Raw genomic sequence first — 14,399 nt, 5'->3', positions numbered from 1 at the left:
ACCCCACCAAGAACGAGCAATGTAAAGGACAATACCCTGTGTCCTGGCAACATAAACTGGTGATTCAAAATTAGAATTTTGTTTCCAACTATTTCTTCAGTTAAAATGTCCTGACATGGTAAGTAGAGTTAAGTCAACACAATAGATTTCCTGGATAAAATGAATAGCATTCAACAGGCTTGTGAAAAGAAATCAAGATGAAAGGGGGAATAAACAAAACAATGGGAAACACAGATGAGATGCAACAAGCAAGAATGGCTCTAAGGTTCTAATTTCTAGCTCAAAAACCATTTAACTTAAGTAGTGGATAATGCAATCTCTTTTTATTTGAGGTTTTTCAGTAAAAATAGGGCCTCCACTTATAAGATACTTCAGCATTAGTTTCCACGTAAAAGTAACACTAGGAGATGGTGGTGGGGAGTTGGTGGGGGGGTTGCAGGGGGTAGGCGGAAGGAGAGGGGGATAATGAAAAAGTTTCCTACTGACGTATGTGATGTTTTCTCACATTGCACAGATACCTAATACTTAATAACTCACACAAGCCTCATTTAAGTTAAGGGATGCTCAGCACCTACATGAAAGACTGTGCGTGTTTGAAGCTGGAGTGAGAGTTTTTGAGACTAACCCCAAAGGAGTAAAGAAAAAGCTGAGGCATTTTTACAGGAATACTACATAATGGTTGACGAGCAGGTAATAATAAATCACAAAAAGCAGGAACCAATAGGTTGTAAATATATTAACTAATTGTATGGTGATCATAATAAATTAAATGATTAACTCATCATGAAACAGATTGCTTGGTCATTACGTTAGTTAAATGTAGGATTCACTGTAATTTAGTAAGTTTAGATGCAACAAATTCAGAACCCATAAACTGAGATGCAGTTTTGCAGATAGTAACATTCCAGTTATACAACACTACAGTGCAATATCTGGAAAATGGTACAAACAAGCAGCTGGGATTACATCAATCAAACTGCACCTCTCAAGTCAGGGAAAGTGAAGCTTTGTGTTTCTTAAAGCTCAGTGGTGCCATTTTCAAAGTCAAAGAGCTGATGGGTGTCTTAGCTCCTTACAATTAGTAAATTTAGAAACCAGCAGCACAACAAAGTTAGTTCAACTTTCTTGTTATGTTATTGAAACATACAAGGTCCTGAGGTGAATTGATAGGGTGGGAAGCTCTTGTGCAGGAGACCAGAACTGGGTATTCAGTTAAAAAATAAGAGGTCTCCCTTTTAAGACTCTCAATGAATCATTGGTCTGTGGAATTTTCTTCCTCAGAAAACAGTGGAGACTGGGTCAATGAATTTATTCAAGGCAGAGTTAGATATATTTTTGACAAAGGAGTCAAAGGTTATGGTGGCACTACAGACAGGAAAATGCGGTTGAGACCACGATCAAATCAGCCATGATCTTATCGAATGGTGGGTGAAGCAGGCTCAAAGGGCCAAATAGCCTACTCCTACTCCCGAGTCCTGTGACAACCTTTTTGAGGTGGTCTCAATACATGGAGCTCAGAAATCAGCAGGATGGTAAATACACAAAGTACAAAAGATCATATAGCAGTGTTGCCAAATGTAACTGGACATAATGTAAACAAAACCGAAATATGGTGCAAATCTTGCTTTCTGCATCTGCTGGCCAACTTGCTATGAATTTTTGACATGTTTTGTTTCTAATTCAAACTTCTAGTTTTTATATATGTTTCTTTTTTTAATCATCTCTGGGCTCAATGCAGCATAGTTTTCTAAATGGAATTTCAGTTAACAGGAGGTTATGACATAAAAGGTGATATAAAACAATTGACACATGTAACACAGTGTCAGCCAATCATAGAAGGATTACTGGAGTTCAGAAGAATGAAATGTGATCTGTCTGATTTAGATCCCCTCCGTGCTGTGTTTACCTAGGCATTCCATCATAGAAAAGGGTGGCACAGTTGCATTTAACACAGTCCTTTCACTCTGTCACCTGGGTTCAGGTCCACCTAGTTTGATGGGATTTTTCAGACTGTGAAAGGGTTTAATAAAAATAAGTCCACACATCCAGACTTCTATTTATATAATACTTTTAACATAGAAAAAAATTACGCAGTGCATCATAAGGAGGAATAGGTACCTACTTTAAATCTTAGTGGGACAGGTGACCAAAGGGGTGAGTTTTGAGAAAACCTTTAAAGGTAGCAAGCAAGGGATTTCCAGAGAAAGGTGAAGGTTCTGCCACCAACTGCAGTTTGGAGAAAGGAGGAGATTCACAAGGAGAGCTGGGGCAGGGAATGAGAAGTTAGAAAAAGGAGTGTAAGCTTGGGGAAGGCTGTAGAGGTAGAGAAAGGGTATGGATGGTTTTGTAGATGAGCAGATCTTAAATTCAACATTCGATAGGAAGCACTGAAGCGGCTCAGAAGCAAGAGTAGATTAATGGGCAACAGCACAATGTGACTAATTTAGCAATTGTAGAGACTGGGATGCTGGACACTGGAAAAAAAATCATACTTCGAGTGACAACAATATGGAATGAGTTTCCAAGGCAGTCGGGAAAGGAGCGGCCAGAGGTGGACAGCTTTTTGAAGCTGAAAAGTAAAAAGATCTTAGTAATGGAGAGGCACAGCTCAGTCAAGCAAAATGACAAAGTTAAACAAGACCTGGTTCAGCTTGAGCAACCATAATGGGAAACAGAGTTGGTGATGAGGGAGCATGAGTTTTTTTTGCTGGGGGCTGGAAAATAATGACTTAAGTCTCTTGATGATCAACTGGTAGAAATTCTGCCTCATTCCAAGTTTAACATTAGACTGGCAGCAATGGGGCAAGAGGAATGCTAGACATCTAAAAGTGAAAAAAGGAAACTCAAATGAAGAATCCCACCAGAATGTTAATTTCATATCAAACTGATGTTTTTCTCCCCAGATACATGTACAGATGGAGATAGAGCAGAAGAAACTACAGTTAAATACAATCAGACATCTTTTCTCATTATGTACTTAAGGTTTTCAAGAGCATTGTTGCTGCAGATTTATTCCAATGATTTCTTCAAGTATCAACATTTCAATTTAAACTCTTTCCAAATCACAGAGGCTCAACTAGCACAGGGGGACAGCACTATAGTTTAAACATCACTCACAAAATAAAATTGTAGCCATTTAGATCCATCAGTAACGGCTGTCATCATACCAATTAGAGGGTTTGGTTACGGAAAAAAGTTCCTTTGCCCTGAAATGAGTGTAAGAGGACTCTTGCATTGCAAACAGTTTAGCTATAATAAATGAGTCATTGTTTTCTAACTCTTGAGGCCCAATTAGTCATCTTCACAAGGTTACTTTTTACAACTAAATGTCAAGTCAGCAACTGGAAGGGCTGTAATAAAAATATAGCTTAAACCTGTATTGAGCTAAACCTATTTGTCACAGCTACCACTTAGCTACCCATATGTCTGGAAATACACACAATGCCGTCACTGGGAAGGTTATAATTTTAGCTTTATTTTGTATGCCAAACATACACTGGTATTAATAGCTAGGCTCATGGTTATGATGCACTCAACAACCTACCAATTAACATATTACAAAAGTAGCAACAGCTGGTCTTCAGCAATTGAGGTAATAGCCACAGGAATGAAAGTGATGCAAAAGTTTTACCCACTAGAGGTCACTGTTGAATCTTTTTTAGAAACACATCAATTGCAGTCCTTGGGGCTAATATTGGTATGCATAACATCATGCTTTTTCAACATGAATGGGGGGCTCACAGAACAAAAATCAGGGAGGGGGGGGTGCAGTTTCTGTCACTGGCCCACCTCTTGAGTTTTTTTGAGGACGTTTTGATTTAGCTCCAACCAGAAATGGGAAGGAAGCAAATAAATATAAAAATGAGGGTCCTATTATGTGATTCAGGGCTGGACTTCATTTTCATCTGAGTCACCGCAGCTTCCTGAACCCACCCACAAATCATGGCTGGTACAGGGTGGGAAATGGTCACTTCCAGTGGTATTTAATGGGACGCTTATCTGCTAAATTTAAGCTTATTGAAAAGGCTTGGAAGATATCTTGCCTGTATTTTCCAGTCGTGCTTGGGTGCAGAATGACATTTTTTTGCTTGTTGCTTGACCATGTTGCTTAAGGGTAAAGGAGTTTTGGCAAAACTCTCTGAAAATGGGAATCATTTTGGCCATTCAATTCAGGCCAGAACAGCAGCCACGGGTGGAAAGACCACATCATCCTGAAGTTGCAGGGATAAAAAGGGAGAGCTTACATCCTTACCCTCCAACAGACCATAAAGGCCCAGAGTTAAGCTTCCGCACTCAGAAGAGTAGTGCATAAGGAGGCTGCACTTCTTCAGGGAGGCTGTCATGGACCTGTGTTGCCTCCTGCAACAAACCTGCAACCCACTGCAGGTGACAGATGGCCTCTTGCAACCCAAGTTACTGAGGCCCTCGATTTCTCTGTGTCCAGTTCCTTCCAGACGGAAACAGAGGTTATCAGCAACATCAATGAAAATAATTTTTAAACGTGAGGTAGGATCAAGAAGCTTGTCAGTTTGCTGATGATTGAAAAACAGGATCGTAGGATCCAGAGGGAAATGAGGGAGGAAATTGCAGAGGCCCATGAAATAATATTCAGTGTTCTCTTGCATATAGATGTATACTAGAGGACTGGAGACTAGCCAATCTAGCACATAATTTTAAAAAGCTAGGCAGAGCAAATCAGGATCATTACAGGCCAGTTAGTTTAATATCTGTGGCAGAGAAAATACTGAAATCCTTAATTAAGGATGAAATTACCAAGTATAAAAGGAAAATGGTTAGAAGCAACTAGTGTGGATTTCAAAAGGGACGACTGTACTTGACAAACCTCAGAATTCTTTGAGGCAATAACCACCATGGTAGATGGAAGAAATGCAATGCATATTGTGTACATATGCTCTAGGAAAACCTTTTTCAAGGTATCTTTCATGCATTTACAAGAGAAGATTAAGTGGCATGGAATTTAGGGCAGAATAGAAAACTGGATTAAAAATAGTTTACAGGGAGAAAACTGAGTAGGAGATAAGGGCAGTAGTGTCCAGGGTTCAAGTCTGGGTCCCACGTCTGTTTATTTGCAGATGATACCAAAATAGATTGTATTAACAATCAGAGGAGTAAAGCATAAGGAAATGAACGAAAACTGCAACAGGCTATCGATGAGATACGATGGACTAAAAAGTGACAGGTGCAAATCAACATCAGTAAGTGTTTGGCAAAAGAAACAGCAGTAATTGTAAATTAAATTAAGGTTAACTCGCTGTTGTGGAAAAGGAATTTGAAGGTATAGGTTTTCTGGACTTTAAAGGCAATGCCTTAGGCTGATATAATTGCAAAAAAAACCCTAATGGTTAAAAACACAAACTCACTAGAATACTGCCAGGCTTGAGGAAATACAAATATAAGGCAGACTTGAAAAATTGTGTTTTCTGGTTAAAGAACAAAGATAACAGGGCAATGTGACAATTGTTTAAAATTATGAAAAGATGGGGCAGGGCAGACAGATGAGTTCTGATGAAGGGTCATTGACCTGAACCATAATTGTTTCACTGCACAGATGCTGCCTGACCTGCTGAGTGTTTCCAACATTTTCTGATTTTATTACAGACAGAGTGGTTGAGGCTGAGAAGCCATTGGTGCAAGGTTAAATGCAGTTTCAGACAGCAAACACGAGAATTTTCTTTGCAGAGGTTATGAGGGTGTGGAATTCAGTTCCAGGACTTGCGGTTGAGGCAGAAATTTTATCAGCATTCAAGATTACATTGGATACTGGCTGAAGGAAAAAGAGCTGAAAAGGAACAGGGCAGGCAAGTATGGTAAGAACTATGTTATCATGTAAGATAAATGCTGAGATATGGAGCAAAAGCAGGAAAATGGAGTTGAGGTGCAGATTTGTTACAATCACATTGAAAGTTCAAGGAGCTGAATTGCCTACTCCTGTCCCCAATGTTTCATATCATATTTGCTAAAGTAAATAATTTAATGTTTTATTAAATAATAAAATTTAATTACGTTCCCTATAGACAGCTGGAAACCAAATAAGTTTGCACAAATTGCAGGCCTCATGTAAAAGCATCACTGATATCACAAAGGTCGCCATGAAGGCTCCTGAAACTCGCCCTCTTATCTTCATGAAATACAAAGGTTTGCATCCCATTAATGTGCAACCGGTGTGCAATCACCAACAGCACATCATGCAGGCCTGTACCAACTTCCCTTAGTTTTCATCTTGTGCCAATCTTGCAACTCACCAGCCTTTGCCTCTGCAAAGCAAGTGAGAGGTTGGCTGAGTGGAGGCAATGGCTATCCCCTGCGAGCTTGGATCATGACTCATCTAAGAAACCCATGCTCCTGGTATTTATTACTGAATTACATCCGTGGGGTTATTTGCTTCGACAGTCACATGTGCAGCATACTATACAACTGAGCAAATTTTGAAATAAGAAATTGAGAAAATATGGTATGCTGATTTTGATTTTTAAAAATTACCTATCAAGGCAGTCAATTTTGGGAGTAGCCCCACTTGGACCATCTTGTTCCGAAGCCCAGTATCAAAGGACAAATTCAGTAGCAAGCGCAAGGTAATATTCAGAAGATCCTCATGTTCACAGGGCACCAACTTGGACAACTTCTCAATGATGTTCAACTCTATCTGCAGTTTAACAAAAAAAAACAAATACTGAATTATTGTTCTCTTCGTGTTTATAGCTCTTTCTTCTTCAAAGTTCCGGGTTTTGATTAACTATTTTAATTTCCTTAATTTAACATTACAGCTCACTGATTGATTTTTACTGTTATTTCCTAAAGGTCAGGGGTTTTAAAAGTAGTTTTTAGCTGTAAAAACAAAGGTGGTTTGTTACTTTGGATCTCTCAAATATAAGTAGCAATGGGTAAAGAGCAGAGACTGGGAAGGAAATAATACACAAATTACATGCATTTAATGCATGGTAGACTATTGCAGTTTCGGGATCATCACACCTTTGAGGAGGAGAAATCAAGGAATTAATTTTGCAAAACTAGCCTTCCACCACACAATTCCACTAACTTATCTTTCATCAAAACAATTTCCCTCAAAAAGCATTTGCTTTTCTGAAAAAGGTCAAGGTCAAAGGATATCTCAACTCCCCTGATCATATCAAATGGTTAAAATTTGGCCACACAAAGTTTAGAATTTACTAAATTTAAAAACAACTTGTCTCTTTTAACAAGGAACATTTAATTACAGTGCTCATCCAACAAAAAGATTCACTGCAAATTTTGAATGTTGATAAACTAGAGTGAAAGAAAACGCGTGCAACTTTTCACCATTTCTTTATTTGCTTTATTTCTCTATTCAGCTGAAGTACAACTCCAGCTTTCAAAAGGTTTTAAAAATAAATGCCACATCATCTGTTTTAACACCACATAAGCAGCTGATGATTCAGACACCTGAATAGCAAATGTTGAGGGGAAAAGGGTGAAGGTGGCATAAAAATATAGCAGTAGTTAAATCAAGTTTTTATGTGGGAAACATCAAACACTATTTGAGATTGTAAATAACACCTATGGGTATTTGCGAAACAAATCCAAGGATTTTGTAACAATAAAAGGACAGCTAAAATACATTGAACTTGTTTTGCAGACAGCAAAATTCTAGAAACAGCACAAATTAAGAATCATCCCATTGTACTTAAACTTATTAACTTTTTGTGTATATATATATATTAAAAAAAAACAGGAATCTCATATGAAAGATCCTAATAGCAAGAAAGTCAAAAAGCTTGGCTAGTCAGTATTCATGGGAATGGTGAAAGCTCTCCATTCAAACAAGTTTCATGTGTGTTTTTAACTATATGAACATACAAATTAGGAACAGGAGTAGGCCACTCAGCCCCTCGAGCCTGCTCCGCCTTTTAATAAGATCATGGCTGATCTGATAGTAACCTCAACTCCACATTCCACCTACCCCCCAATAACTCTTTTGCTTATCAAGAATCTATCTAGCTCTGCCTTAAAAATATTCAAAGACTCTGCTTGCTCCGCCTTTTGAGGAAGAGAATTCCAAAGACTCACGACCCTCTGAGGAAAAATCGCACATCTGTCTTAAAAGGGTGATCTCTTATTTTTAAACAGTGACGCCTAGTTCTAGATTCTCCCACAAGAAGAAACATCCTTTCCACATCCACCCTGTCAAGACCCCTCAAGATCTTATATGTTTCAATCAAGTCACCTCTCACTCTTCTAAACTCCAGCAGGTATATGCCTAGCCTGTCCAATCTTTCCTCATAAGATAACACTCCCATTCCAGGTATTAGTCTAGTAAACCTTCTCAACTGCTTCCAACGCATTTACATCCTTCCTCAAATATGGAGACCAATACCCTACACAGTACTCCAGATGTGGTCTCATCAATGCCCTGCATAACTGAAGCATAATCTCCCTACTCTTGCATTCAATTCCCCTCGCAATAAACAGTAACATTATCTTTCTTAATTACTTGCTGTACCTCCATGCTAACCTTTTGCAAATCATGCACTAGGATACCCAGATCCCTCAGCATCTCAGAGCTTTACAATCTCTCATTATCTAGATGTTTCTTTTTTCATTCTTCTTGCCAAAATGGACAATTTCACATTTTCCCCCATCCCATTTGCTGGATCTTCACCCACTCACAATCTATATATATCCCTTTGTAGCCTCCTTATATCCTCTTCAAAGCTCAATACGAATACTGGGTTAGCTGTACCTCCGTCACTATATCTACTTTCATAGCTACCTCTTGACTGTTCTCCTCCAGCTAATGGGAAAAAAAACAAGAAAAATATTTGCAAATTCCATAGCCAGGAAGAGTTGTAGAGAGAGAAAAGGAAAGAGAGAAAACATAAGGAATGTAAGAAAATTCACTTGACGATCCAGTGGTGCACATATGGTAGCTCCATATTGCTCGTTTAACTGTACTTATACCTTTGCCGTTCGTTTACATCACAGGTGTGAGTAGAAATCTCAGATCTAATATTTGAGCAATGCTAACAACTGCAAGTACTATAATTTAATTGCAACTCTCTGGTCAAAAAATTCCATAACCTCTACTTCATTTCATTCTTTTACTTTAGTAACTTCTATCTAAAAATATTTGAAAATATGAATGGAACAAATATTGTTTAGTGTATAAAATGTAAATGGTAGCTTCTCTGGAAACCAGCTATCTGGTACAAAGAAGAAATCCAAGTCGAAGCGTTATTATAATTATAAACAGGGCACATTGACTAATTCGCCTATAACAGTAGCATAATGTATTTCCCAAATTTGACCGTAAACCAAACTACATGCAAGTGTTAGTTCTAATAAATCTTATTTACTTTTAAAAAGTTAACAAGCTCAGCTACACTGACAAGATCTGCATTACCTAGCGCCATATTTAATATAAATGAAACGTGAATCTGCCATCTTAAAAACATCAGTGCTTGATTTTATGTTTAACTACTCCATCAAGATTATAATTTATATACAGTGAATGGTAAAGAGACACAAAAAAATGACACGTCCTAGAAGTACAGTACTACTATCCATCCAGTCACAGTTCCAACAGTTTGGTCATTCTACTTTCATGTGTACAATCTTTTATGGCTGAAAACCTATGATCTGTAGCAAGAAACTGTCAGATGCATTTTACAGCAGCCAGAACAAAATTCACACCAGATGTAATTTTTAATTTGCTGTATTATTATACATTATGTAGAAATCTATTCATAACCAGAACCAGCACTCAACAGCCAAAACAAAAACAGAATTACCTGGAAAAACTCAGCAGGTCTGGCAGCATCGGCGGAGAAGAAATCAGTTAACGTTTCGAGCCTTCATGGCCCTTCGGCAGAACTCAACAGCCAACCCTGGTCAGATCAAACTGCAGTATCTGCTAAACCATCTACTATGAAGCAATTCATGGAATTTTGCATATACTTTAAAACACTTATCCCATTAACATCACGTACTATTAATGCAGGCTAAAATCAGATATGTTACCTATTTCTTGAAACTTTACTATGCTGAACAATCTAGATCCACCCTCAACGTCAATTCTCAGATAACTAACAGTCACAAATATTCTACCCCTGAGCCTTATATGCCTTGGATAATTTCAAGAGGGCAAGTTGATTCATCCTCAAAGAATCAGCTCAGAGTTACTTTACAAAACACAATTCCCTTTCTGCATAGAAGTCCTCAAGTCCATTTAGTCCTTCCTTTCTGCAATTTAGGGAGGCAATTACATGGGAAATTGGAGGCAAAAATGCAAAGAAAGACTGTAATTTTGTTTAAATGTTTAAAATGAATGACCTATACTTTTGTCAAATTAATACAAAATTCTAAATATCGAACACTAATAAAACATTTGCCTCAAAATTAAAACACATTCTATATTTTTGAGATACAAATTTCTTTCCATTGGATTTCACCAATGAATGTCGTAAATACTGTATTGTACAAAACATGACATGGAGGTGCATGTAATATTCAGGAAATAATGGATGCACAAATATCATTACTGAAGAACAGTGAATTTTCTTCGTCATACTTCATTTGGATACCTATCAATGATGACACCTAGTTTTGTTTTCATAGATGCAGAACAGCTTGTTGATGCATTAAAAGAAAGAGAAGACAAGCAAACATCTATACACAGATCAGCAACAGTTTAAAAAAAAAGCAAGTTGCTTATTTTCCACCAACAAGCTAGTCTTCATACAATACCATTACGGCACTCAGCTCTCTTCACTAAACACTTTATATATGACCTAATTAAAAAAATTTTGGTGAGTTGCCCACTTTCAATGAATTCATACCACGTGTACACAGGTGGGATGAAAAAGAAATTAAGAACTTGTGAGGACGCCGCACATATGGGGGTCCATGTACAGATCATCTGGGTCTTAACCTGAAACATCTGCATGTCCAAATCGCTTTTCCTGTAACTCATTTTCAGCATTAAACAGTGCTTAATGTCTTTATAGGTTTTTCTTGATGCAAAAGCATTAGGCTAATGACAAAACACATTGAAGAAAAGCTGGCTTTAATTACAATCAGGTTAAGATTTAGCACATCATTACAAAACATTTAAGGTCTTCAGACAGTCGTATGTAATCCCATGGTAGTTTCACATTTTTAAGACCTTCAGGAAAAAGGTTAGAAAGCATGCAAAAATTACTCATAATGTACTTTTAATGATTAGGGTTATTAATGTTTAATAGGTAAACTGCATTGAAAGCTCTTTGATTAATATGCAACATACAAGATACAATAGAAATTCCCATTTATTTCATAGTTCTCATTGGTATGAAATGAAGCTCAATATAAAATTAAGCTAAAATTTCCTTTCCTGCACTTGTGCTGACTCTGAGCTCCATTTGGCAAGCGCATATGGGGCCACTACTAATTCTGATACTAAAGTGATTAATTAGCTTTCAGCAAAAACACAGCAAGCTACAAATGTGCCATTTTCTTTTTGTTTAAAGAAAGTAAAAATCAACCGAAGTTCCTTTGATGCTTCAAAATTAAATTTTAAAAATTGAAACAACTTGCTTGAGATTAACAATTTACTATGTTATTAAAGTCGTGATTTTCAGGCAGACAAAAGTCTGATTAATCTCCCCAGTAATTATTCACTTTTACCAAATGTTCAGGGTAAACATGTTCATAAAAAAAACTATGGCTCTTTTTCTGGGACACAATACACAAATCTCTGGTTTTAAACACATTAAAAAGCACTCCATAATTCAACACTAAACAAACTTGCATTTGGAAAAGTGGCATGATTTGAAACGACTGTTCATGTTACAGCTTTGATGAATTCCTCTGTTACTCATATAGGATTACTTCCAGGTGTGACTTTTCAAAGACTTCCAAAGCTGATTAAAAAGAATGAAAAGCCTGGAAAATTTATGAGTTGCATTAACATGATATTTTCTTCCTACCCCCAAAAATATAAAAAAATGTGGATACACATTTATTTAAAATTCAACAAAGTACCAGAATAGAGGAAAACAATCTCTATACTTCAGATGGAAAAAGGTTGAGTGAGCTTGTAAGTGTAATTATTTGCTGGCACCAAAATGCATGCAGGTTTAGAGAACAACGATGTTAGAACGACAGTCAGGCTGTGTTCGATCGAAGGTTCAATGGGTGATACACTGCCTCATGTGGTACCGAGGCACCACAATGTACAGACCAGGCTAGATTAGGTGAACATTTTACTTTTCAGCAGCTATTACAACTCTAGGCAATGTAACTACGCTTATGAGCCATCTAATAGTCGATGACCTTCTGCATGTACTCATTAAGTATGAAAGTAATTTGTGCAAAAGAAAATTATGAGAAGTCAGTTCTATATTTAAAGACTACTTCAGCACATCATATAGACCAGGAGAACGTCCCAGACTTGATCACCACGTGTGTTAAGTAACTGATGCCAGCCAGAGTAAGTAAAAGAGTTCTAATTGGTTTCAGCATCTTAATGGGTAGTGATGGAAAAATCAGCAATAATTATCATTCCCAATGTCTGCAAGTGCAGGTGGCAGAAACAATCTGACTCAGTTCACAATCGAATAGCACAAACAATGTTCAACACTTACAGCCTGGGAATATGTGAAGAATGCAATGAGATGTTGAAGAATTGCCAGCAACCATAAAACTACATCAACAAAGATGAGGTCAAAAAAATTGCTCCAAGGTGAAACCGTGATTACATGATGTGCTTGAGTAGGTCTTTAAATATAGACCTGACTTTTCTAAATTTTCTTTTACACAAATCACATTAAAATTTAATGAGTAGATATAGACAGTCATAGACCAAGAGATGGTTTAGATAGGAGTAATTACATTGTCTAGAATTGAATAGTTAGTCACCACATACTAAAATGTTAACTTATTCTAGCCAGCCAGTTGAACAATGAAGTGATCAACATTTACAAGATGAAAGAGGCAGAAAATAAAATTACCTCCAGTCACTATATATAAAAATGCATTAAAAGGAAGAGCAGAGAATATTAGCTTTTTTAATTTTAATAAAGAGCAAAGCTCTAGTAGAATACTGAATAGCAGCTACAAAGCCTGTCAGGTACACAAAGCTACAGAACTGCTCATGATAATAACTGGCTCCTGAAAGAAATACAAAGAGCAAGGGCAAAAATATTGAACTTCAATTATAATTCTGATATAAAGCTTGATTGGAATATTATTTTTGCATTGTTCATGCATACTTTGGTCAAATGCAAAAACATTTTCTCTTCTTCCTTTTCACTGTTTATAAATTCTTACTATTTCCCTTCATATCACTGGTCAATCTTTTTCCATATTCTTCTACTCTTCATGAGGTGAATTTATTTTGATTGGTGACTACTTGGAAAAATCTGATAAAACCTCATAACGGTTTACAAATGTTTAATTTTCAAATTTATAGCTTTTGTATAATCCTGTCATCTGATGGCATAATATTTTACCGTTACGTTAAATATTCAGCTGAATTAGAAGCTAAATGGTAATATTTTGTGAGTGAATGAGGGAGCAGAGGGGCCGAGAGTTATGTATTCACAAATCTTTGAAAGTGGCGGGGCAAGTTGATAAGGCGGTTAGGAAACTATAAGATACTTTGCTTTGCAAACAGGATCACTGAATACAAAAGCAAGGAAATCATGCTAAATCTTTTGAAAACATTGGTTAAACCTCAGTTTGAGTATTGTGTACACTTCTGGGCAACACACTTTAGGATGTCAAGGCCTTGGAAAGGGGGCAAAAGAGACTTACCTGGATAAAAACAGGGTTTTTGAAGAGACTGAGGAAGCAATAATTGCTCTTATTAGGACAGAGAAGGTTAACAGAGGTATTCAAAATTATGAGGAGTTTTGATAGAGACAATAAGAACCTGTTTCCTCTAACAAGTTGATTGGTAACCAGAGGTCACAGATTTAATTAGGAGGAAAATATATCATAGAGAATTAGGAGGAAAATAAGATGATTTCTTCATCTCCACCCCCATACAAACGGTTGTTAAGATGTGGTTTGCACTTGCTGAAGGAATGGAGGAAGCAGATCTCATTGGAACTTTCAAAAGCAAATTGGACATGGATTTGAGGACTAAGTTGCAGAGTCATGGGGAAAGGCTTTGGTGTGGGACTAAATTGGATAGGTCTTTCAATCAACTGGCACAGGCATGATAGACTGAATGGTCTCCTCCTGTGATGTAAGATTACATGACTAAAAGAAAAACAAAGTCATTCAATCTTTGTCCATCCTTCACTAGACAATCTACCTAACAACCGTCTCCTTTCAAGTACAATCAGCTGAGAAGAGGTACTTCCAAGTCCAACCAAAATTCATTTATTCAAAATATTATTGCTTATTGCCCAGTTGAAAAT

General features: G+C 37.1%; 1 protein-coding gene across 1 annotated transcript in view; it reads right to left on the bottom strand.

Moving 5' to 3' along the window:
• The window catches only part of kifap3a (kinesin-associated protein 3a), a 229,571-nt gene that overhangs the window by 137,629 nt on the left and 77,543 nt on the right, over nt 1-14,399 (bottom strand). Inside the window, exon 10 of the mRNA XM_078561360.1 lies at nt 6,502-6,664. Within this exon, the coding sequence (XP_078417486.1) occupies nt 6,502-6,664 (163 nt within the window). The remainder of the gene's footprint in view (nt 1-6,501; nt 6,665-14,399) is intronic.

The sequence above is a fragment of the Cetorhinus maximus genome, chromosome 17 (assembly GCF_964194155.1).
Source record: "Cetorhinus maximus chromosome 17, sCetMax3.hap1.1, whole genome shotgun sequence".
NCBI classification, from domain to species: Eukaryota; Metazoa; Chordata; class Chondrichthyes; order Lamniformes; family Cetorhinidae; genus Cetorhinus; species Cetorhinus maximus.
This window is presented reverse-complemented; position numbering and strand designations above follow the sequence as displayed.